Source organism: Nicotiana tomentosiformis, chromosome 11 (assembly GCF_000390325.3).
Source record: "Nicotiana tomentosiformis chromosome 11, ASM39032v3, whole genome shotgun sequence".
NCBI lineage: Eukaryota > Viridiplantae > Streptophyta > Magnoliopsida > Solanales > Solanaceae > Nicotiana > Nicotiana tomentosiformis.
In genome coordinates, this window is record NC_090822.1 from 126,825,161 (window position 1) to 126,850,611 (window position 25,451).

Sequence of the window (25,451 nt, forward strand, 5' to 3'; positions counted from 1 at the left end):
TATATTCATGTTTATTTTTATTCTTAATAATTTGCAAAGATGTAATGAGAATGTTACAAAATTCCTATTTGGTATTTCTAGTACAATTTTTGTAGATCATGCTCAGATGATTAATTTATTTTGGCTGTCAGAATCTGAAATAGATACTACTTGTTTGTAGAGGAATCATCAATTTATATGAGATTAAACTATGTTAATTGATTTTGATTGATATAAAGCTACTCATTTTTTGGTTTTCTCCATCATACAGATTCAGTAATTGAGCTTGTGTGTTCATTTAAGCAAAACCATCTTTTTGGAGCTATCTTACACCGTTCCTTTGCATTTTAGAAATGCTGGTTGCTGGAGAAGCTAAAAAAATTCCACCCAAATTAAACATAAGGAAAAACAAAGAAAACAAAAAGTCAAAGCAAAAAAAGAAAAGAAATACAACACAACTTGTGGTGGCGACAAAAGAGGTCGCCATTAACGTCGTCACCAAAAACGTTATTTCAAGTTAGCCAACTAATACTGAAGTCCTGAAATGTCTCGCCACGGAAGGTTGTCACTGAAATATTGGTCGCCATTACAATGGCACATTTGGTGGCGACGGTATAAGTCGCCACTAATACGGTCACCAAAAACTTTATTTCATCTCGTGCTCTACCAGTAATAAACAAAATGAGTAGATTATTCCTTAAAATTTTACTTTTCTCATAAGATTATATTTGGCTAATAGAAACTATTTTTTTTAATTTTTTTTTACATAGTATAAATTTTGTGAATATTTTCCGCTAAAGCTTGGATGTGAATTAGCGTCCGCTTTTGTTGCATTATTGTTAAAAAAATTTATTATCTTTTGCGGCGACCGTGATCATCACAAATAGTATACAAATGCACTACAAAATAAAATTTAGGCATATGTAGCACTACTTTTGATGCCGACTATAGTGGCTGCCACAGATGAGATTGAGATGAACCAATGGTTAGAATATGTGGGCATTAACTTTTCTTTTCTTCTCTATTCTCTTTGTAATTTTTCTTTCCTTTAATAACGATCACTTTTGTTGGATGAAACGTTCTAAGACTTGTTCTTAGCATAACATTCCAAGCCGGAAATTGAAGGCAATTCCAAGCCTCACCTATTCATATTAGTCATTGATATGTTTAAGAAGGGAAAATAAAGATCTTTAGAGCCAAAAATTAGTACCAGTTGCTAAAAGATCTTCAGCAGAAGTTATTGTAATGTGAGTAGACTTTACTTCAATGAAGATGCCACAACACAAAAATAAAAGGCAATTGAAAGGATATATAAAGTAAATTTCTCCATATATCACAAGGCCTTGTTCTACATTAGTTTATATATCTCGCATCAAATGTACTGAACTGGTAGTTGAGTAATTCAAAAAACAAAAGAAAAAGGAAAAGGTCAAACCACTCTATGGCACATTCTTAAACTCAATAATTAGATACATATAAAGCAATGAGAATGAGATTTTTCTCGTGCTTGTTTTTGTAGGTCACTCACTAAAAAGACATCGTTTAATTTTCGTGGTTGATAAGAATTAAAGAAACAAGTAATTGAAGATAGAAACCGTGTTCTCTTTATAACGAGGTAGTCGTGTCCTTAGGAGATCTATCAATACCAGTATTGTGCTAGCTCTTGTTTGTAACGACCCGGCCGATCGTTTTAAGTATTATAATCTCGTTTCCCTATTTACTGCTTAATTTATGCCTTACAATTGATTTACGACTTATCGGGTTAGTTGATTCGGGTCCGGAAGGATTTCTGAGTGAAATGATACGCTTAGTCTCATAATTGAAAACTTAAGTTGGAAAAGTTGACCGGATATTGACCTATGAGTAAACGACCTCGGAATTTAATTATGATGATTCTGATAGCTCCGTATGGTGATTTGGACTTAGGAGCGTGTTCGAAAAATTAATTGGAGGTCCGTAGTGGAATTAGGCTTGAAATGCCGAAAGTTGAATTTTGGGAAGTTTGACCGGGGATTAACTTTTTGATATCGGGGTCAGAATCCGATTCTGAAAATTGAAATACCTCTATTATGTCAATTGTGACTTGTGCGCAAAATTTGAGGTCAATCAGACGTGATTTGATAGGTTCCGGCGTCGTTTATAGAAATTGAAAATTTCAAAGTTCATTAGGCTTGAATCTATGTGTGAAGCAGAAATGCATGGGATGGCCAGGGCACCGCGGGTGTGAAAAATTTGGCCGCGGGTACGAAGACCGCAGGCACGAAGAAATCATCGCAGGCGCGGACACCGCATGCGCGAGAGTTTTGCCGTGGGTGCGAATACCGCAAGCGCGAATAAATCATCGCATGTGCGGACATCGCGAGCGCTAGATTTTTGCCGCGGGTGCGAAGGCCGCAAGTGCGAAGAAATCACGACGGGTGCGAAAATCCCTGGGCAATACAAAAACAGAGGGGTTCCCAACTTTTGCCATTTTTGGTCATTTCAAGCTCGGGGGGATTGCGATTTTTTAGCAAGGTTTTCACGGAAAATTTTGAGGTAAGTCCCTTGTGATCATTTCTACTCTATAATATTGAATTATCATCGAATAATCCGACTAGATTACATATTTTTTAGGTGTAAATCGGCGGTTTGAACTTAGGGATTTGAAAAGAAGATTTGAAGATTTGGAGGTCGAGTTGAGGACGGATTTCGGTAAAATTAGTATGGTTAGACTCGTGGTTGAATGGGCATCCAGATTTTGTAACCTTTGTCGGGTTCCGAGATGTGGGCCCTACGGGTAAATTTTGAGCTAAATTTTGAATTTTTATGGAAAATTAGTATTTTCTTATGGAATTAATTCCAATAAATTTTATTAGCTGAATCGAATTAATTGTGGCTAGATACGAGGCGTTTGGAGGCCAATTCACGAGTCAAAGGTATAACGGAGTAAAGAATTACACGGTTTGATGTAAGTAACACTTCTAAACTTAATTCTGAGGGTATGAATCCGCGAAACACACGATAGGTGACGAGCATGTGGACGTGCGCCATATAAATTGTGTCTTGAATAAATCATGTGCAGTTGTAAATTAATGAATCATGCTATTATCTGAATATTCACCACGTGTTAGAGAAAATAAGTTGAGGCTCTTATTAAAGATCATGTTTAGGCTACGTGTTAATATTTTGGGACCCATGGGGTCGTGTTGCTGTTGAATTAATTGTTCAAAAAATATACATTTCACACTTAGTAATATTTGTCCATTGTGAGGATATTTATGGGATCGAGATGCGCGGCACAGCAGGCCTTATAGGCTTTACTATTATATGGATCGGGGTTGCCCGCCTGCAGCAGGCCTTATAGGATTTACTATTTTATGGATCGGGGTTGCCCGCCTGCAGCAGGACTTATTGGATTTATTATTAAATGGATCGGGGATGCCGGCCTGCAGCAGGCCTTATTGGCTTTATTATTATATGGATCGGGATTGCCCCGCCTGTAGTAGGCCATATCGGCTTTATATAGCGCTTGGGCTGAAGGAGCCCCTCCGGAGTCTGTACACCCCCAGTGAACGTAGATGATTATATATATTCAGGATGGACTTCCCAGGGCATGGATTTGCCTTACTTACGATGATTATATATATTCGGGATAAATTTTTCCAGGGCATGGACTTGTCTTACTTATTTGTATTGTAATGAATTTACTTGGACATGGATCTTATCCGTATCATTTAAATTTGGGGATAAATTACCCCAAGGCTGGATTGGCCTTATACAGTACTGAATGACTGACTGTCAGTCGATATGTATATATATACGGGATGAAATATCCCTGGGCCGGATTGGCCATAAATAGTACCAAGTGATCGAATGATATTTGACTAGTATTACATGAGGTCTATCTACTGAGATGTCATATTCCTTATAGCATGCAGTAATGATCTATTTTACTTGTACTGATTTTTAACTGTTGAATTTGAAAGTATGCCTACATTTTTGCATCATAATTTATGTACTAGACTGTACCTGCGGAGATCATCACTACTTTCAGCCTACAGGTTAGTCCTGTTACTTATTGAGTTGGTTGTACTCAAACTACACTCTGCACTTCGTGTGCAGATCCAGGTATTTTCGGACACGACGACTATTAGATATCAGAGTGTTATCAGTTGGAGACTATCAAAGTAGCTGTGTGGAGTCCGCTGATTTTGTCTCTCTTTTCTTCAGTTATTGTACTGTTCTATACTTTCAGACAGTGGTTTTTATCAGTCAGACGTTGTATTCATATTAGATGCTCATGTACTCAGTGACACCGGGTTTTGGGAGTATTTATATATGTATTTGTGAATTTTCTTCCGCTGAATTTAATCATTATGTTATCAAATTTAAAAGATATGGGAATTTATTGAGATTGTCGGCTTGCCTAGTATTGAAATAGGTGCCATTACAACAGGTGAGATTTTGGGTCATGACATTGTTATAGTCGCCTTAGCTTCTTAGTTGTTGGCTAGGACCAAAAGAATGGTCAAAGCTTCATCGACCATGCAACTACTTGAATCCATCAGCATTTTTAGCATTATAATCCCGGCCCGAACAACCCGACCCTTGTTTCCTTGATATATGCACAAATTAAACAGAACTCATTAAGTTAATCCCTTAATTGTTTTTTAGCATAAGCTCAAGGATGCGTTTATTTCCAAATATGATAGGCGGATCGCTTCAATCATAGATCATTATTTTCGAACATCAGCTCAAGGAAGTGGTAATCACCTCAGTTAAAAAGAAGGTAATTGTTATGATATACGTCAACATTTCTTGAGGGACGGTTAAGTCTAGGAATGAAATGCAGAAGATCGAAATGAATGCAACTGAGCTACTATGAACACATCTATGGTTCCTACGAAAGTGAAGTTGAGTGAGAAGGCAAACAGAGGCGGATTCGAAAACTAATTTCGATGCAAAGTTCTTAGAACTAAACTCATTATAGGTTCCGATAAAATATTTGCTGAAATTTTAGTGTATTCCCACAATTATATGTCTTATTCTGAAAATCCGGAAAGTTATAAAGACGGAAATTTTTAGTTACTTTAATGAGACATAAATTAGTTTTGTGACTTTACCATTAAAAAGGATAAAATTCAATGACATTTTTGAAATTGACCCTATTCTTTTTAGTGTATTGGTCATCCATAAAAGAATAAAATAAAAACATCAGAATTTTAGGACTTGACCATCAAAAATGATTTTCTCTATTTTTTTTTATACTTCAAGATCAGACAAGCCTGTTACATGAAATGCATCAAACTAAAACAAGCCAACTGTGAGAGAAATAATTGAATTTCAAAGATCTTTGACAAATTTAAATAGGATTTTTGTCAAGAATATTCATTTGCCTTCTATCGAATAACGCTCTTCAACATAATCTTAGGTCATGTACGTTCATTCTGTTAGTTCCAAGAAAAATTAATAGTTCGAAGTAAGAAGGTTATATTTATAATTTTGAAGTAAATTCAGATATTAATTTCTTTTGCTCTTCTTGAAATAAAACTTACAAATCTAAAAGCTACACAACAATGCAATAAATCACAATTAATTATTTAAAATATCTGAAAAAACAGTTTTAAATCTTAACAAAAATTACTTCTAGATATGAAGTGACAGACTTCACGTAAAGAAAAGGTTGAGGCCCAATTCAACATTTAAATTACATCATAAACAGATTACCGGCAGCGCGAGGGAGATTTCCCAAATTCCCATTACCCGATTGAATAGTGAAGCCCTAATTCATCACTGAAACCAGGGGACCAAAATGGGAATATGTTTTGAAGTGTCAAAAGCATTTTAGAGAAACCCCATTTGATTAAAGTTCATTGATTTGCAGCTTATAAAGGTGAAAAGGGTAAATCTTTGTACTCAAAACTAGCTCTTTATTTTTATCTCTTGCAAATTTATTTAGAAAGATTCTGATCATTGCTTCAAGTTTGAAACTTTTTGCTTTGCTGTGGTTTTTTCTTTGACCCTTTTTGCATTTGATGAAATTCTATGGCTTAATATGCTTGTCTTCTTTACTAATTTCCTGTTTTACAGCAAAACTAGCTAATATTATCATGAAAATGCTGTAAAAAGTTTTTTTTTGAACCCCATTTTGGAATTTTGTGATTCTTGATTGAAGTTGGAATCTTTATTCATTTGTTGGGGGCTCTGTTATAATACCTTATTGTGAAAATTTGATGAAATCCTATGTCTTACGTAGTTGTTGTATGTTTTAATTTTATGTTTCATAACGATATGACGGGAATTGGAGACTATTCTGCTTGAAATTACTTGCATAGCTGGTCTTCTCTTTTTTTGCCGACTCACATTTAGAAATGCTTTTTTTCCTATGAACGAATATTTTGTCGTTTGCCTGGTTTTTGGTACTAGTTGCAGTGGCAGAGCCACATAGCTCCAAGTCGTCGGAACAATACACTGCTTAGATTGGTAAAAGTAATTTTTTATGTATATATATACTATGTATTGGATCCCCTTGATTTCTTTGTGTATTTACTTCGTTAGATATTGACTCTCCTTTCTTAAAAAATTCTAGCTCCGCTACTGATTGTTTGTCGATTCCTATCCTGTATTTGGAATTTGGTTTTGTTCCAAGATCATGATAGCTTAAGATGTATTTACTTATGGGGAAAAACATGCTTTTTAATCTTGTTTTTGAAGATGCTTGGTTAATCCTCATGCTTTTGTGTCCTTTCTTATGGATTATAATTTTACGTAGTACATTTGGCCTTAATAAGTAACTCCTTTTATATTTATTTTATTTCCTGATCAGGTTTTTGGTTTTCAAGATTGTTACCCTTCTAGAAAGAAGTTTTTGAAGTTCGTTACCTTTTGTGGCTCTGTGGTCATGTACACTACTTCATGATGGGAACCGAAGGTAAAACGTTGTTTTGTTTCTGTCATTGGGGCGGAAAGAATAAGGTGATTGCAGATGGATCCACTTAGTATGTGGGAGGTATTACTGAACAGATTATTGTGAAGACAGGCATAAAGTACAATGATTTTGTGAATGCAGTTTTTGACCGATTAGGCATTGATCCTTCAGATAAGGTCTTGCAGTTTACAGTGAAGTTTGATAGGGCCCAATTGATACGGCTGAGAGACCAAGAAGGTGTCGATACTCTGTTACAATTTAATGATGGTTTTGCCCATGTTTATGCGTCAACTTCAGAGGAGTCTAATTTTGCAGTTGCTCCTAATATGGATACCACTAGGTAATGGCTTCTTATATTGGTCCACAAGATCTTTATTATGGTAAACTTTTTGACTACCTAGAGTTTGATTGTAAATAATGTTCTATATTTTGTCATAGGGTTTCAACCACTGAGGTTGAAGCAGTCTCTCCCGGAAGTGTCGAGGAAGATCTTCTATGGTTTCTAGAAAAGCTAAAGCTTGTTGTGCAGAATCGCGAGGTCGTCATAGTTTCTGGCACCAGTCTCCCTTTTCTCTCTAGGCAAGATCTGTTCTTTCCGCAGAGGATTGTATGATTGGGTAATAGCTAGCCAGCCAGAGCAGTGGTCTAATGCCTTGTTCAAGAAACCTCGGTGTGATCAGCTGAATTTTTAGATTTACCAGATTTATTTGATGAATGGCAGATAATCTACTGCTTCACGAGTAATTGCTATTTCCTAGAAATTGGATTTTTTTTCTTCAGGTGTGTGTGTATATACATATTATACATACGCCCGGTATTTTTTGGTTTAAGAGATTAGATGATAGGCTATTTGGGTTAATTTTTTGAATCCAATCAACTACTGTTATTCGGACATTTGGTACTAATTATTGGCCTATTAAATACATCTTGAGCCATTAGTCCACTTCTATTTAGATAAAAAAGTTGAAAATTTCTACAAATTTCAACGTGTCCAAAGGTTTCCTAAGAGATTTTGGGTTAAATGCTCATATTCAGAAGTTATATGCTTGAACTTTAGAGCAATTTTTATCGATTGAGTTAATACCATAAGGATATTTAAGTCAATTAATCATAGTGATCTAAAATATCAAAGACAGTCTTAACAGGTTAACATTTAGCTTTCCATTGAAATTACTTAAAAAAATAAGAATAACTTCATAAATTTATGAACTGGGTTTGCAGTCGAATCCAATTAGTCAATTAATAATTAGGCTGATTATAGAAAGCAATGATATAATTTGAGACCATGAACTCAACTACTATAATCTCTATGCAACAAACTATAGATAAATGAAGACAAATCTATAGTTTGTCTCTTAAAGGAAGAAAACTCATTTCTTTATTCATAGGGTAATGAACACTTGAAGAAACATCATAATAAACTATGAAAGACAAAGGCTTATATTTGCATCTCCGACAACTTATTAGGCTTGAAACCTGCAATGTTAAAAATAAATAAGAATTAGAATTAAAATGGTTAAAAGAATCTGCATAGAGATCAAGTTGAATACCTGTACACGCTAATATCTTTTCTTGCGCTTTTTCTTTATCGTAATAATTATGTATACCAGTTCTTCAATCATCCTGGAAAACCATGCTGGATTTTGAGTTGCCAACATTATGTATATTATGGACAGCCCAATAATTAGTCCACAACCATAACCCATGAGAACCGCCTGCCAACTTATTATTGCTGAATCTTCTCCTTCTCCTTGATCTAGGACAACTGGTGTTGTCGCTTTTGCTAACCCATCATCATCACGACAATCTTTAGAGACTGGAAATCCACGTAATCCATCATTTTGTTGGTATGAACTGTTGTCAAATGTATCAAATTGATGTCCTTTAGGGATGCATCCAACAAGATGATTGTGAGAGAGATTTAAGACTGCAAGTGATGTGAGAGATGCCAGTTGTTGTGGAATTCCTCCGTCGATTTTGTTAAATGAGAGATCCAATGATTCAAGTACATATAAATGTTGCAGTGTCGTTGGTATAAGACCTTCCAAGCAATTATGAGATAAGTTCGAAGTGCAATGAGATTTCCAATAGTACTTGGAATCTTACCTTCAAATCTATTCTCTGAGAGATTGATAATCATGTTTTCAATCAAAACTTGATGAAATTCAAGATCCAATCCCTTTACTGTAATTAACAGAGATACATCATAATTATAATTAAGAAGATATTCATCTCCTACGTACCTTCCGGTTCTCATGTTCTCATCAATTATTTTCATCGCTTCGAAATTCTCAAAAAGACTTGCTGGTAAATTCCCACTAAATCCATTGGATGAGAGATCCATAATTTGAAGTTGTGCAAATAAGCTTCTATTCCTTGAATCTTTGATGGGACCATGCAACTTATTTGTTCTCAAGCTTAAAATCTTCAAATTTGGTAGAGTTCCCAACCACTGTGGGAATGTGTCATTCAACTCATTGTCACCTAAATCAAGAACTTCCAAATGCTTGCAATTGATTAAGGATTGTGGGATTTTTCCCTCCAGCTTATTCCTGTGCAATCTAAAGCTTTTGAGTTGGCTACCAGTAGTAAAATTTGTTGGAATTGTTCCACTGAGAATATTGTTGCTTATATCCAAAACCTTAACAAATTCACTCATCTCACCTAGACATTGTGGAATCGTTCCCTTCAAATTATTACTTCTCAAGTCTAGATCTGTCAGTGATGTTAGATTGCAAATACTTGAAGCAATCTGTCCATTGAGATTATTATGCGGAAGGAGAAGAAATTCTAGGCTCTTCTGGTTTAGAAGTAACTTTGGAATAGGACCGTGCAGTTGATTATGTCCTAGTGAAATCTGGAACAGTGTCTTCGACTTGAATTCCTCAATCTGGCCATTGAAGTTGTTATGGCTCAAGTCTAAGTTATTCAACAATGGAAGGCAGAATATCCAGGACGGTATCCTCCCATTCAAGTGGTTTGATGACAATAGGAGTAACTCCAAATTTTTTAGTCCACTTACATTGGAAGGAATTGGACCAGTAAGGGAATTGGACGAAAAATGTAGGACTTCAAGTTGCGTCCAGCTTCTGTTAAAGGATAAGAACTCAAGTTGGTCATTGAAGTTGTTATTCTGAAGCCATAATTCCTTGATATTTCCAAATCTGAAGAAGTTGGAAATCGGTCCTTCAAGATGGTTATATGAAAGGTCCAAATGCTCTATGTGGGTGAGATTCCATAAAGGTTTAAGAATAGGTCCTGAGAGATTAGAAGAAGTCATCTGCAGTTCGCGGAGTGAAGTTAAATAACTAAATGATTCAGGTATATTACCAGAAAAATTCAAACTATTGAGATATAACTTCGTGAGAGATGTACTGCTATTCCATTTGGCCGTGGGAAATCCAACTGTGAGCTGGGAGTTATAAGATAACTCAAGAGATTTCAAGTTGGGAAGGTGAAAAACTCTTTCAGGCAATGTCCCATATAATTGCGTGTATGGAAGTCGTAGAGTTGTTAAATAAGAAGAGAAATTTAGAGGAAAGTTTGAAGAGATGTTGATAGAGGCTAGCTCAAGCTCTCTTAATTGGGTCAAGTTCTTAAGAAGCAGTTCAAAATTGCGAGTTCCAAGTCTAAGCTCATATTCGTTATTGATACGAAGAACATATAATTTAGAAAGATTAGAGATTTCAGAAGGAATTTGACCTGAAAAACTTGAACTTGATAGATCAAGATGTGTCAAGCTAGACAACTCACCAAATCTAGGTGAAATGAGGGATCCGGAGAAATCATTACCAGATAAATCAAGCCTTTTGAGATTAGAGAGTTGGAAAAGGCTACTATTGGAATAAAACTTGCCTTGAAGTTGGCTGCAACTGAGGTCAAGCTCAATCACTTTTCCTGTCATTTCATCACAATAAACTCCACCCCATGAGCAGCAATCTGTGCTTCTATTCCATGATAGTGTTTTTGGATAAGAATAACTACAAGCAGCAAAAGCATTTGTAGTAAACATCTGCTTGAATTGTAGAAGAGCAAGGGCTTGATCTTTGGGGCACAAATGAGATGAGGATAAGGGGAAAGCAAGTTGACAGAGAAAGGCATATAGCATAAACAATGATAGTTTTCCAACGGCCATTTCTGCACTAAAAAAGATCTAAACTAAGTATTTGGTAAGAGAAGAAATCAAGAAATCTTCCTCTATTCAATATATAACACAAATTAAGCCAAGAAATATTTACTACTGTTGCTTTGCAGTAGTCATTTTCAGTCAAATTTAGACAGAGAGGTAGGCTTTAAGAGTATTAACTGGTGTAGGGACCATGACAAAAACATTACAAGTCAAAATTTCAAATAACTTCAGTTTGATTAGTTAGGATAAAGAGTACTGGTTGGTCCATATTCATAAAAAAAAGTCTTTGTTTTCGACTGATATATTCATGATTATTTTTATTCTTAATAATTTGCAAAGATGTAATTAGAATGTTACAAAATTCCTATTTGGTATTTCTAGTACAATTTTTGTAGATCAAATGCTCAGAAGATTAGTTTATTTTTGCTGTCAGAATCTGAAATAGATACTACTTGTTTGTAGAGGAATCATCAATTTATATGAGATTAAACTATGTTAATTGATTTTGATTGATATAAAGCTACTCATTTTTTGGTTTTCTCCATCATACAGTTTCATTTAAGCAAAACCATCTTTTTGGAACTATCTTACACCGTTCCTTTGCATTTTAGAAATGCTGGAGAAGCTAAATAAATTCCACCCAAAATAAACATAAGGAAAAACAAAGAAAACAAAAAGTCGAAGCAAAAATAAATATAGCACAACTCGTGGTAAAGGTCACCATTAATGTTGTCACCAAAAACAATATTTCAAACTGATATAAGACCTTCCAAGCAATTATGAGAATTATGAGATAAGTTCAACGCAGGAAGTGCAATGAGATCTGCAATACTACTTGGAATATAACCTTCAAATCTAGTCTTTGAGAGATTGATAATCATGTTTTCAAGCAAAACTCGATGATATTCAAGATCCAATTCCTTTGTCGGAATTGACAGAGATACATCATAATTAAAATTACCAATATATTGATCCATCTCATTTGTCACACACAATATTATGTAAATATCTGTTTAATCTTTCATCACCAAAATTATACCATATTAACCACAAGACATTTTGGAGTGAAAAAGTTTGCTTTACAGAATTTGTATCTTGGACTCAAAGCCATTAATCAGACGTTGCAACACGCGGCCATGAACGAAGTAAATGTCGAAAGCAAATACTTATTACATCCTTGGTGTTAGTCCACAAGCTGATGGTGAGACTACTATAATGAGTAAAAATTCAAAGAAGGAGCATTATATTTATACATGTTTCAAAATCGAGCTTTGTTATCTGATAAGAACTAGAAATCAACGTCGATTTAATCCAAGCTTTGTTATTTAGAATGCTTAATTAATGAGCATTCTCAATATTATGCCTCGAAGAGGACTCGAAACTATTCATGTTTTCTAGTACGAGATCTTGTATGAACTTTTGAGCATTTGATGTAACACAACTCCTTGAGCTAATCCCTTAATTGTTTTTGAGCATAAGCTCAAGGATGTGTTTATTTCCAAATATGATGGCGCGTCGCTTCAATCATAGATCTTTGTTTTCGAGCATCAGCTCAAAGAAGTGGTAATCAGAGCAGTTAAAAAGAGGGTTATTGTTATGATATATGTTAAACATTTGTTGAGGGACGATTAAAGCTAGGAATGAAATGCAGAAGATCCAAGTGAATGCAATTGAGCTACTGTGAACACATCTACGGCTCCTACTGATCCGAAAACTAATTTTGATGCAAGGTTCTTAGAATTAAAATAAAATTCAATGACATTTTTTAAATTGACCCTATTCTTTTTAATGTATTGGTCATCCATAAAAGAATAAAATAAAAACAGCAGAATTTTAGGACATGACCATCAAAAAGAATTTTTTTATTTTTTTTTATACTTCCGGGATCGCACAAGCCTGTTACATGAAATGCATCAAACTAAAGCAAGCCGATTGTGAGAGAAATAATTGAATTTCAAAGATCTTTGACAAATTCAAATAGGATTTTTGTCAAGAATATTCACTTGCCCTCTATCGACTAACGCTCTTCAACATAATCTTAGGTCATGTCTGTCCATTCCGTTAGTTTCAAGAAAAATTAATAGTAAGTAGGTTATTTTTATAATATTTGAAGTAAATTCATATATCAACTTCTTTTGCTCTTCTTGAAATATAACTTACAAATCTAAAAGCTACACAAAAATGCAATAAATCACAATTTATTATTTAAAATATCTGAAAAAAAGGTTTTTGGTATGAATATATTATATTATGGATGTTCATTTAGTACTCCGTTGTAAATAAGTTTCCTGAAGAAGTTTATCCATATGAGACTCTGCCGTAAATATGTTTATCTATTTAGTACTCTATTAAAAATAAGTCTCATCAAGAAGCTTATCCTTTCGGTACTCCGTTATGGATAAATATTACCCATGATAGAAGATTATCTATATCTAGCACAACAACTTAGAGTAGCAGCTTGCAGCAGGAGCTTGCAGTAGCAGCTTACACAGCAACTTGCAGTAACAGCTTACACAGCAGCTTTCTTTCTTCTATAAATAGAGGAGAATTTAGTTCATTATGTACATAAGTTTGAAGTTTGAATAATATATCAGTTTCTCTCTATACTTGTCTTTACTTTACAGTCTTTATTTTATAACACGTTATCAGCACGAGACTCTGCCATCTCGAGAAAATACTTTGAAAGTATCAGAGGTACGAACTTTCTTTTTCTAAATAATGTCAAGTTTTTCTAAACTTGAGTTTGTAGCCCTGGATATATCGGACAAAAGCTACATGTCTTGGGTGCTTGATACCAAAATTTATCTTGATGCGATGGGTCTGGCAGACACCATCAAAGATAAAAATCAGGCATCAAACCAAGACCGTGCCAAAGTAATGATATTCCTACGCTATCACCTTGATGAGGGCCTGAAAATGGAATATCTTACTGTTAAAGATCCAGTCATACTGTGAAATAATTTGAAAGATAGATATGACAACCTGAAGATGGTCGTTCTTCCACAGGCACGTTATGATTGGACTCATCTAAGGCTACAAGATTTTAAATCTATCAGTGAGTATAATTCTGCTATGTTCAGAATTATTTTCCAATTGAAACTATGTGGTGATAATATTACTGATCATGATATGTTGGAGAAAACTTTCACTACTTTTCATGCCTCCAATATGCTCCTACAGCAGCAATATCGAGAGATGGGATTCAAAAAGTATTCTGAACTTATCTCACATCTTCTTGTAGCCGAGTAACATAATGGGCTATTAATGAAAAATCATGAAAGCCGACCTACTGGTTCTTGTTCATTCCCTAAAGTGAATGAAATGAACTTCCACCAAGCTAAGCGTGGAAGAGGACGTGGGCCCAGTCGTGGTCATGGCCGTGGTCGGGGAGGAAACTCTAATCGTGGTAATAACAAAGCACCAAAGAACCCTCCTCACCACCAGCAGTGGAAAAGGAAGGAACAAATGCATGAAGCGGTGCAAGCAGCAAAGCCAGAAAATGCATGCTATAGATGTGGAGGAAAAGGGCACTGGTCACGTATATGTCGTACGCCAAAGCACCTGCTTGAGCTGTATCAAGCCTCCCTGAAGAAGACAGAGAAAAATATTGAAGCAAATTTTATTTCTGAAGATAATTTAGACTTCATGCATTTGGATGTAGTTGATTACTTTACACTCCAAGAAGGAGAAACAAGTCATGTGATCGGTAGTGAATCTATAGAAATGTATATATTTTAATTTTTGTTGTTTGTAGTAGATAGTATGGTTATGTAATTGTTGTACATAAATAAAAGTTATGCTTTGATAATAATATTTACTATCATATTTATTTTGTTTATGTCATTTTGAAGAATATGTATAATCCTCAAATTATGTTTGGATCAAAGACCAATCATGAAAATATTTGTGTAATTGATAGTGGAACAACTCATGCCATATTCAAAGATCAGAAATACTTTTCTTATTTGTATAAGGAAAAAGCAAATATTTCTACAATTTCTGGTAATATAAGTTTGATTGAAGGCTCCGGAAGAGCTATTGTATTTCTGTCTAAGGGAACAAAACTTATTATAGACAATGCATTATTCTCCTCCAAGTCCCAAAGAAACTTGTTGAGTTTTATGGATATCCGCCGAAATGGGTATCATGTTGAGACAATAGATGAAATGAACGTGGAATATCTTTGTATTACAAAGAATATTTCTGGCCAGAAATGCATTATAGAAAAGTTACCAACTTTATCTTCTGGCTTATACTATTCAAAGATTAGTACAGTTGAAACACACTCTATCGTAAACCAGAAGTTTACTGATTCAAATATTTTTGTGCTTTGGCATGGCCGTTTGGGCCATCCTGGATCAATAATGATGAGACGAATTACTGAAAATTCGAGTGGGCATCCATTAAAGAACTTGAAGATTCTTACAAATGATGAATTTTCTTATGATGCTTGTTATCAAGGCAAAATGATCACTAGACCATCACCAATGAAGGTTGGCATTGAATCCCCTACCTTTTTAGAACGTATACATGGGGATATATGTAAACCCCAAAAACTTGTTGCGACCAAACACACTCACGCAAGTATACGCGGTCGTCAAGTAATAAAGTGACTCAAAGTCGGATGTCGAACCCACGAGGACTTATGATTAACTATTAACTAAATTAGCCTATCTTAATTATCTAAACAAGAATTAAATCTAAAAATATTTTATTCCAACTAATTAAATAAGAAAAATATAAATAATAGACTTTGAACAGAGAAAGAGCAGATTTTAATGATATCAATGTAATGAAAACGATCTAGGGTTATGGGCTATCTAACAATCCTATTGTATTCTTCAATTGAATTGACCGACTAATTTATCTAGCTTATTGGTTGACAGGGTTAATATTGCTCATAAGAATCTGTCGAGTTCTTACTCGCCTATTCAAGCTAACCTAACGCCTATATGTCTATGGAGTTAGAATCAACAAGAACGCATTTATAATTCCTGTAAATCAACCAAGCAAGGTAATTAGGTATATGTCTATCCTAACCACGAATCCGTTCCCCGATGCCCGAGTTCAAGAACTTGCCCTACTCAATCCTATATGCAATATAGAATTCCCACTTTCGAGTTCAATTCTAGATTCGTAGATAATATTCAATTGGTGATCAAGCAATTAAATAATTAAGTGCAAGATTGAATAAATAAACTAATATGATAAATCACGAAGTCAAAATCAATATCCGAATAACAATAGTCATGAAAGAACCACAACCCTAGAACGTGAAGTTTAGCTCCACATAGACATGGTAGCCAAACAACAAATCATACAAAGAAACATAAAAATTACTAAGTTTGGTGGGAGAAAGATGAAACTTGATGAATTCCGGCCTCCACAGCTTTGTCGTGGCTTTTTCCCCCTTCCCAATATGTTCGATAACCTAAAAGAGGCCTTTTTGGCTTATATATTGCGTACAAAAGTCGTGGGCCAAAGCTCTCCTATTCCTAGTCCAAATCGGCTTCAGGGATTGATGCTAAGGTGGATGCGACGCATCCACCTTGTCCTCCATTTCAATTTTTGCCTGCGAAGGTGGATGCGACGCATCCACCTTGTCCTCTATTTCTCAGCTTGCATGCGATGGTGGACGCGACGCATCCAGCTTCACTTCTACTTCCCAGTTTCGCATGCGATGGCAGACGCGATGGCCCAACTTCACTGCTAAGGTTGCATGCATGATGATGTTTTCCTAGGTTGGATGCGACGCATCCAACCCTTCTTCCTCTAGCTAAACCACCTTTTCTTCATATTTTGCACTCCGAACACCTTAAATCGTCACACATAACTTAATTAGTCATCAAACCAATAATTACACCATGTTGGGTGTTTTAAAGATTAAATAACATCAAAAAGTGGTTAAAGCATGGGCAAAGTAACATCAACACATATCGAAATATGCCAAACATCACTACCCCACACTTAAACCTTTGTTCGTCCTCGAACAAACCATCCTATAGTAGACGAAACAAAATTAAACTCTTATCATTCAAAGCACACTGCACCTATGACCGTGGTTATTTGCTACAATTAGGCTCTAGACTATGCATCAACACACTTCCCTTTTCTTATGCCCTTCTTTAAACATATTCGAACATTACTGTCTATCAGTTGGGATAAAAGTTAAACATCCTGTAGCTTATGTTCATACTCAAAATGGCCTTGCAGAGTCATTCATTAAACGGCTGCAATTGATAGCAAGGCCACTACTTATGAAAACAAAATTGCCCACTTCTGTTTGGGGTCATGCTATCTTGCACGCAACATCACTTATCCGTCTCAGAACAACACATTATAATAAATATTCTCCGTCACAATTAGTTTTTGGTCATGAACCAAATATTGCCCATCTACGAATTTTTGGATGTGCTGTATATGTGCCAGTAGCACCACCACAGCGCAGTAAGATGGGCCCCAAAGAAGGTTAGGAATATATATTGGGTTTGAATCACCCTCTATTATTCGCTATCTTGAACCATTGACGTGAGATTTATTTACTGCACGATTTGCAGATTGTCGATTTGATGAAACAAATTTCCCACAATTAGGGGGAGAGAAAGGAAATCAAAAGAGAAATTGTGTGAAAAGTTTCATCATTATCTCACTTTGATCCACGTACCCCTATATGTAATCAGGAGGTCCAAAAGATCATCCATTTACAGAATATAGCAAATTAAATGCCAGACGCATTCACTGATTTGAAAAGGATAACTAAGTCGCATATCCCTGCAGAGAATGTGCCTATCCGAATTGATGTCCCAGCAGGACCATCTACTAGCATGAGATCTACTGAACCTAAAGCATGCCTGGAGCATGGTAAACCTTTGGGTTCTAAGGATCGAAATCCTAGAAAAAGAAAATCGACCAATGATCAAAATAATATTATGAAGGGATCTCCTGAAGAGACCCAAGATCTAATTAGTTCTGAGATTCTTGAAGAAATCAATGAACCCGAGACTCAAGTGAGTAAGGAATTTTTAATAAGTTCTACTGGTGATGGGATTAATTTAAATCGATCTGAAATAGTGGTGGATAATATTTTTGCATATAATGTTGCACTTAACATTATGTAAGATAGTGAGGATTTTGAACCCCGATCTGTCAAAGAATGTCGACAAAGATCTGATTGGCCAAAATGGCAAGAGTCAATTCAATCGGAATTGAAGTCACTTGCTAAAAGAGAGGTCTTTCGACCAGTAGTCCAAACACATGCTGGTATAAAATCAGTTGGTCATAAATGGGTTTTTGTGCGAAAAAGGAATGATAAAAATGAAGTTGAAAGATACAAGGCTCACCTTATTGCATAAGAATTCTCACAACGAGCTGGAGTCGATTATGAAGAAACATATTCACCCATTATGGATGCCATAACATTTTGATATCTCATCAGTATAGCCTTACGTGAAAGGCTTGAGATACATCTAATGGATGTGGTTACAGCTTATCTGTACGGGTCACTTGATAATGAGATTTACATGAAAATCCCTGAAGGATTTAAAATGCATGAAGCATATTCAAAATCTCGGAAAATGTACTCAATCAGATTACAAAGATCTTTGTACGGTTTAAAACAATCTGGGCGCATGTAGTATAATCGCCTCAGTGAATATTTGCTGAAAGAGGGTTACATAAATGATGTTATTTGTCCATGTATGTTTATAAAGAAAATGGCTTCAGAATTTGTTATACTTGCTGTTTATGTTGATGACATAAATCTTGTTGGAACTCCAGAAGAGCTCCAAAAGGCAATTGAATATCTTAAGAAAGAATTTGAGATGAAAGATCTTGGAAAGACAAAACTTTGTCTTGGTCTGCAAATTGAACATTTAGCAGACGAAATCTTTATCCATCAATCTGCCTATACAGAAAGGGTATTAAAATGCTTTTACATGGACAAAGCGCATCCATTGAGTACACCAATGGTTGTTCGATCACTTGAAGTGAATAAAGATTTGTTCCGACCTCCAGAAGAGGATGAGGAACTCCTTGGTCCCGAAGTACCCTATCTCAGTGCAATTGGTGCACTAATATATCTTGCTAATGCTACAAGGCCTGACATAGCATTTTCTGTTAATTTACTTGCAAGACATAGTTCTTCTCCTACACGGAGACATTGGAACGGAATTAAGCATATATTGCGATATTTAAAGGGAACTCTTGATATGGGTTTCTTTTATGCTAACAAAGATAGTGCAGATCTTGTTGGTTATGCAGATGCAGGTTATTTATCTGATTCCCATAAAGCTAGATCTCAAACCGGGTACGTGTTTACATGTGGAGGTATTATCATATCATTGTGCTCCACAAAATAATCTATTGTTGCTACTTCTTCAAATCATGCTGAAATAATAGCTATTCATGAAGCAAGTAGGGAATGCGTATGGTTGAGATCAATAATTCATTTTATTCGAGAAAAATGTAGTTTGGAATGTGAGAAAAGACCCACAATTTTATACGAAAATAATGTTACATGCATAGCCCAATTGAAGGGAGGATTTATAAAAAGAGATAGAACGAAGCACATTTCACTAAAATTATTCTACACACACAATCTTCAGAAAAATGGTGACATTGATGTGCAACAAATCCGTTTAAGTGACAATCTGGCAGATTTATTTACTAAATCTTTACCAACTTCAACTTTTGAGAAGATGGTATACAAAATTGGAATGCGGAGACTTAAATATTTGAAACAAGATTTTCATCAGGGGGAGTAAAATACGCGATGTACTCTTTTTTCCTTATTAAGGTTTTTTTTCCCACAGGGTTTTCCTTATAAGGTTTTTAATGAGGCAGCTAGCAATGCGTATTACTAAATATGTGTACTCTTTTTCCTTCACTAGGATATTTTTCCACGGGATTTTTCCTAGTAAGGTTTTAACGAGGCACATTATCTTTTAATGAACATCCAAGAGGGAGTGTTATGAATATATTATATTATGGATGTTCATTTAGTACTCCGTTGTAAATAAGCTTCTTGAAGAAGTTTATCCATATGAGACTCCGCCGTAAATATGTTTATCTATTTAGTACTCTATTGGAAATAAGCATCCTGAAGAAGCTTATCCTTTCGGTACTCCGTTATGGATAAATATTACCCATGATAGAAGATTATCTATATCTGGCACAACAACTTAGAGTATCAGCTTACACAGCAGCTTACAAGTAGCTTACACAACAGCTTACAAGCAGCTTACACAACAGCTTGCAGTAGCAGCTTACACAGCAGCTTCCTTTCTTCTATAAATAGAGGAGAATTCAGTTCATTATGTACATAAGTTTGAAATTTGAATAATATATCAGTTTCTCTTTATACTTGTCTTTACTTTACAGTCTTTATTTTATAACAGTTTTAAATCTTAACAAAAATTACTTCTAGATGTGAAGGGACAAACTTCACATGAAGAAAAGGTTGAGGGCCAATTCAACATTTAAATTATATCTTAAACAGATTACCGGCATCGAGAGGGAGATTTCCCAATTCCCATAACCCGACAGAATAGTGAAGCCCTAATTCATCACTGAAACCAGTGGACCAAAATGAGAATTCTTTTTTATTAGTTTCAAAAGCATATTAGAGAAACCCCATTTTGGTTTAAAGTTCATTGATTTGCAGCTTATAAAACCGAAAAGGGTAAATCTTTGTACTCAAAACTAGCTCTTTATTTTTATCTCTTGCAAATTTATTTAGAAAGATTCTGATCATTGCTTTAAGTTCGAAACGTTTTGCTTTGCTGAGGTTTTTGTTTTGACCCTTCTTGCATTTGATGAAATTCTATGGCTTAATATGCTTGTCTTCTTTGCTAAGTTCCTGTTTCACAGCAAAACTTGCTAATATTATCATGAAAATGCTGTAAAAAGTTTTATTTTGAACCCCATGATTGGAATTTTGTGATTCTTGATGGAAGTTGGAATCTTTATTCATTTGTTGGGGGCTCTGTTATAACACCTTATTGTGAAAATTTGATGAAATCCTATGTCTTACGCAGTTGTTATATGTTTTAATTTTATGTTTCATAATGATATGACGGGGATTGGAGACTATTCTGCTTGAAATTACCTGCATAGCTGGTCTTCTCTTCTTTTGCCTACTCACATTTAGATATGCATTTTTTCCTATGAACGAATATTTTGTCGTTTGACTGGTTTTTTGGTACTAGTTGGGTAAAAGTTATTTTTTATGTATACATACTATGTATTGAATCCCCTTGATTTCTTTGTGTATTTACTTCTTTAGATTTTGACTCCCCTTAGTTAAAATCCTAGCTCCGCTACTGACTGTTTGTTGATTCTTATGTTGTATTTGGAATTTGGTTTTGTTCCACGATCATGATAGCTTGACATGTATTTGAAGATGCTAGGTTAATCCTCATGTTTTTGTGTCCTTTCTTATGGATTATGATTTTAAGTAGTACATTTGGCCTTAATAAGTAACTCCTATTAGATTTATTTTATTTCCTGATCAGGTTTTTGGTTTTCAAGATTGTTACCCTTCTAAAAAGAAGTTTTTGAAGATTGTTACCTTTTGTGGCTCTGCGGTCATGTACACTACTTCATGATGGGAACTGAAGATAAAACACTGTTTTGTTTCTGTCATTGGGGTGGAAAGAATAAGGTGCTGCCAGATGGATCCACTTCGTATGTGGGAGGTATTACTGATCAGATTATTGTGAAGACAGGCATAAAGTACAATGATTTTGTGAATGCAGTTTTTGACCGATTAGGCATTGATCCTTCTGATAAGGTCTTGCAGTTTACAGTGAAGTTTGATAGGGCCCAATTGATACGGCTGAGAGACCAAGAAGGTGTAGATACTCTGTTACAATTTAATGATGGTTTTGCCCATGTTTATGCGTCAACTTCAGAGAAGGAGTCTAATTCTGCAGTTGCTCCTAATATGGATACCACTAGGTAACGGCTGTCTTATATTGGTCCTCAAGATCTTTATTATAGTAAACTTTTTGAATACCTAGAGTTTGATTGTAAATAATGTTTGTATATTATGTCACAGGGTTTCAACCACTGAGGTTGAAGCAGTCTCTCTCGGAAGTGCCGAGGAAGAACAAGTTAGTGCTGATACTCCTACTCCAACTCCTGCAGCTTCGCACCAATGGATCACCGATGGAACTCCAGATGCTGCTTCCAACTGGAGTGAATTACTTGTTGGGGAAGGGCAAGCTTTTGAGAATGCGGATGCTTTTAGGCTTGCAGTTTTCAAGTATTCGATCGCAAATAAATTTCACTACAGAATTTTGCACAATAAACCTAGATACATTAGCATCCATTGTGCTGCTGATGGGTGCCCATGGAAAGTGAGTGCTGGCATCGAGAAGAAATCTCAAAATGTTTCCATTAGGAAATTTGTTGACTCTCACTCACATCCTCCTCTAGATTCATCACAGCTGAAGCCTCGGATCAGGATGAAGTGGTTGGGCGGTATCATGCAAGAAGAAATATTGGGCAGTCCTGATTGTTTGCCTCGAAAAGTGTGCGAGGATGCTGAGAAGAATTTGGCAATCAAATTGACCTACCGTCAGGCTTGGAGTGTGAAGCAGAGGATAAGGGAGGCAATTAATGAGAAGTCAGGTGAATCTTATAAACTGATTCCCTGGCTATGCAATCGCTTAACTGAGGCAATGCCCGGAACTATTGCTACATGGTCGTGCACCGAGGAGAACAGATTCAAGCGGCTCTTCGTGTCATATGACTGCTCAATACGTGGCTTCCATGTTGGATGTAGACCTTTGATCTTTATTGACGTTTACAACTTGAATGGGCTACCCAACAGCTCCTTTATAGTTGCGTCTGCTTTGGATGCAGACAATCAGATGTATCCTCTATCTTATGGCGTTCTCCTGTCCATGAATGAGGATGATCTTATATGGTTTCTAGAAAAGCTAAAGCTTGTTGTGCAAAACCGCGAGGTCGTCATAGTTTCTGGCGCAAGTCTTCCTTTTCTCTCCAGCTTGGACAAAATGTTTGGTGATGAAAACCACAGCTTTTGTTTTCATTGTGTAAAAGAGAATTTCAATAAATTCGTTGATGGTAATACTGCCTTTAAAGTGCAAGGGAGAGGTAAGGAGATTGCACTGAAGTACCTGACTGACATTGCCTATGCACGAACACTAGATAGTTATAATGAATCTCTAGGCAAGATCTGTTCTTTCCGCAGAGAATTGTATGATTGGGTAATAGCTAGCCAGCCGGAGCGTTGGTCTAATGCCTTGTTCAGGAAACCTCGGTGGGATCAGCTGAATTGTAATTCTATGGATGCTCTGAATTCTTTTCTAGAGGAGGAGAAGTTTGGACATGTCTTAGAGTTGATGGAGGCTTATCATGAAAAGCTTTATACGTTATTACAGAATAACAAGCTCAAAATCGAACAATGGAACCTTCCGATTGGTCCTCGGGTCGCTGAAAAGATTTTTGAAAATCAAAAGGTCGGGGATAACCTTGCAGTGACGGTTTTATCTGATATCGAGTTCAAACTACGAGAGCTACAGGGCAGAGAAGAAGTTGTAAATCTCAAACTCTGGACATGTACATGTTTAGAGTGGCAAATGACAGGCATACCATGCAGCCATGCATGTAGTGCAATTACATTGGCGGATATGAACATTTTCCAGTATGTAGCTGATTGGTACAAGAGGGAGACACAGGAACATATATATGCTGAAGTTATGGATGAACTAGCAAAATTTGATATACCACATCCAGATGATATCGTTTCTTCGGCTTCTTCAGGTAATGATGTAGTGTTGTGTCCACTTTCACCGCATATTAAGAGACCTCCTGGTCGTCCCCGGAAAGAACCCAAAGGACCCCAAGTTGAAACTGTAAAAAGACCCATACGCTGTTCTAAGTGTGGTGGTGTTGGACATAATAAACGTACTAAATGCAGTTCTGTAGCACAGTAAATTATTGTCCAAGGTATCAACAATTTTATCAGTGAACCCTTTCTCCAGTTTAACTTTCAGTGCAGCGTTTATGACTGAACTTTATGCCCATCAATGAGACATACTATTGAGTGTAGCAGTACTTCGCACTAACTGCTGTACAATTTTGAGTCAACCTGTGTGAGCACGCTCGCACAGCTGGTCTCATGTCCGGGTAAAGGAAAGTTGTGCTGGACTGAAGGCAGCGTAAAACCAGACAATTTATGATAAATCCTCACAATACATCGAACATAGATGGGATAGCTGACCTTGGCACATTTTCGTGCCAGTAGAAGATATGGAAACCTTGTAATTCTTTTTATTTTTATTTTGTATAATATTGGCCTGAGGTGAGTTTCAATGGAGTGACATAGATGAGTGAGAATTCATAAAGTCGACCCTTTTAACCTCTTCGCCATTGAGGTATTGCTGTAGAAGTAGTTGTCCGTCTATGATGGTATGATTATGCAGTTTGCGCATATATCATTGCTAAGGCGTCAGCTACATGTATTCTTTCTAAGCACATATATCTTGCTTAGAAGGAAGTTATCAAGATTTGCTAACAAGTTAGTTGATATGAAACCAGGCTTTGGTAAATTCTGGATAATTGCCACAGAATCAAGAGACTGCAGCTACTGCTATTTGGTGAATTTAATAGATAAGTTCTTAATTTTGACAAAGTATATAGGTCAGGTTGAACTTCCCAATTTTCTTAGTTATTTTAGTATATATATCTTGAGCGTGAAATGGGGATTTATATTCAGATCCAGTATGTACCAAATAGTTGGTGATAAAGACCGTTAGGATGTATTTGTAGGAAGAAAATTGAGAATGACATTTTCTTACCCTCTCAACCAAAGTTGTTGTAGTCTGTTTTATACACAATTTCATATTAGCAACCACAACAATAACGATAACAATAGAATAATAACGATAATAACAACAGAATATAACCAAGGCAGTGGCACCTATAAACAAAAACATTGGGATTTTGGGGCTAGTAGGAGTTATCCTCAAACAAAATGTGAAGAGATGTTTGCCTATTTGCAATTTAGATATAACAAGAAAGGAATTAGAGAAAAATGTGTACAAATTATTTGTTGAGTTCTATCATTTTCTCAACCTTCGACATGTTTAAGTCATGAATCAGAATACAATGATCCTTCGTTCAACCATTTACCCAATAATTCAAATAGACAAGTACATTAATATTTCATAGTCATAGCCGATTTCTCGTTCTCTAAGTTACAATCTTCCTTGACCAAAAACGCCTTAGGATTTTAAATAGTTATGTTAATACTAGCAAATGTATCAAAGTAACATGTTAACAAAAAAGGAAGATGGGAAAATTATATTGTATAGCGAAAAAAAAAATGTATATTTTTTTGTATATATATATTTTGTATGTTATATACAAAAATTATATAAATTTTATATTTTTTTTCCGGCTAACGAA

General features: G+C 35.7%; 2 protein-coding genes across 8 annotated transcripts; one reads left to right on the forward strand and one right to left on the reverse strand.

Moving 5' to 3' along the window:
• Positions 1-5,605: 5,605 nt before the first annotated feature.
• On the forward strand, positions 5,606-24,013 carry LOC104119169 (uncharacterized). Of its 7 annotated transcripts, none has more exons than XR_011411937.1 (3): positions 5,606-5,851; positions 6,801-7,226; positions 7,325-7,809. XR_011411937.1 is itself a non-coding variant. In XM_070188174.1 (3 exons), the coding sequence occupies exons 2-3, from the start codon at positions 21,616-21,618 to the stop codon at positions 23,975-23,977; spliced, it is 2,262 nt and encodes a 753-aa protein (XP_070044275.1). In that variant the 5' UTR covers positions 5,630-5,860; positions 21,543-21,615; the 3' UTR covers positions 23,978-24,013. The 7 variants fall into 7 exon arrangements, 3 of the variants coding, with proteins under 3 accessions (XP_070044275.1, XP_009628897.1, XP_070044276.1); XR_011411935.1 differs by having other exon boundaries at positions 5,607-5,860; XR_011411936.1 differs by having other exon boundaries at positions 5,607-5,851; positions 6,785-7,226.
• LOC104105430 (receptor-like protein Cf-9 homolog) lies at positions 8,248-11,074 on the reverse strand. The gene is given in 3 exon segments (XM_033658479.2): positions 8,248-8,362; positions 8,437-8,954; positions 8,957-11,074. Coding segments are annotated over 2 exon segments (2,574 nt in total). The 5' UTR covers positions 11,022-11,074; the 3' UTR covers positions 8,248-8,362; positions 8,437-8,445.
• Positions 24,014-25,451: the final 1,438 nt, after the last annotated feature.

Excerpts from the sequence above, each read along its gene's own strand:
- LOC104119169 (XM_070188174.1), top strand. The coding sequence starts at position 21,616 with ATGATGGGAACTGAAGATAAAACACTGTTTTGTTTCTGTCATTGGGGT. Across the intron at positions 21,972-22,071 it reads CCTAATATGGATACCACTAG|GGTTTCAACCACTGAGGTTG; the intron begins GTAACGGCTGTC and ends ATTATGTCACAG.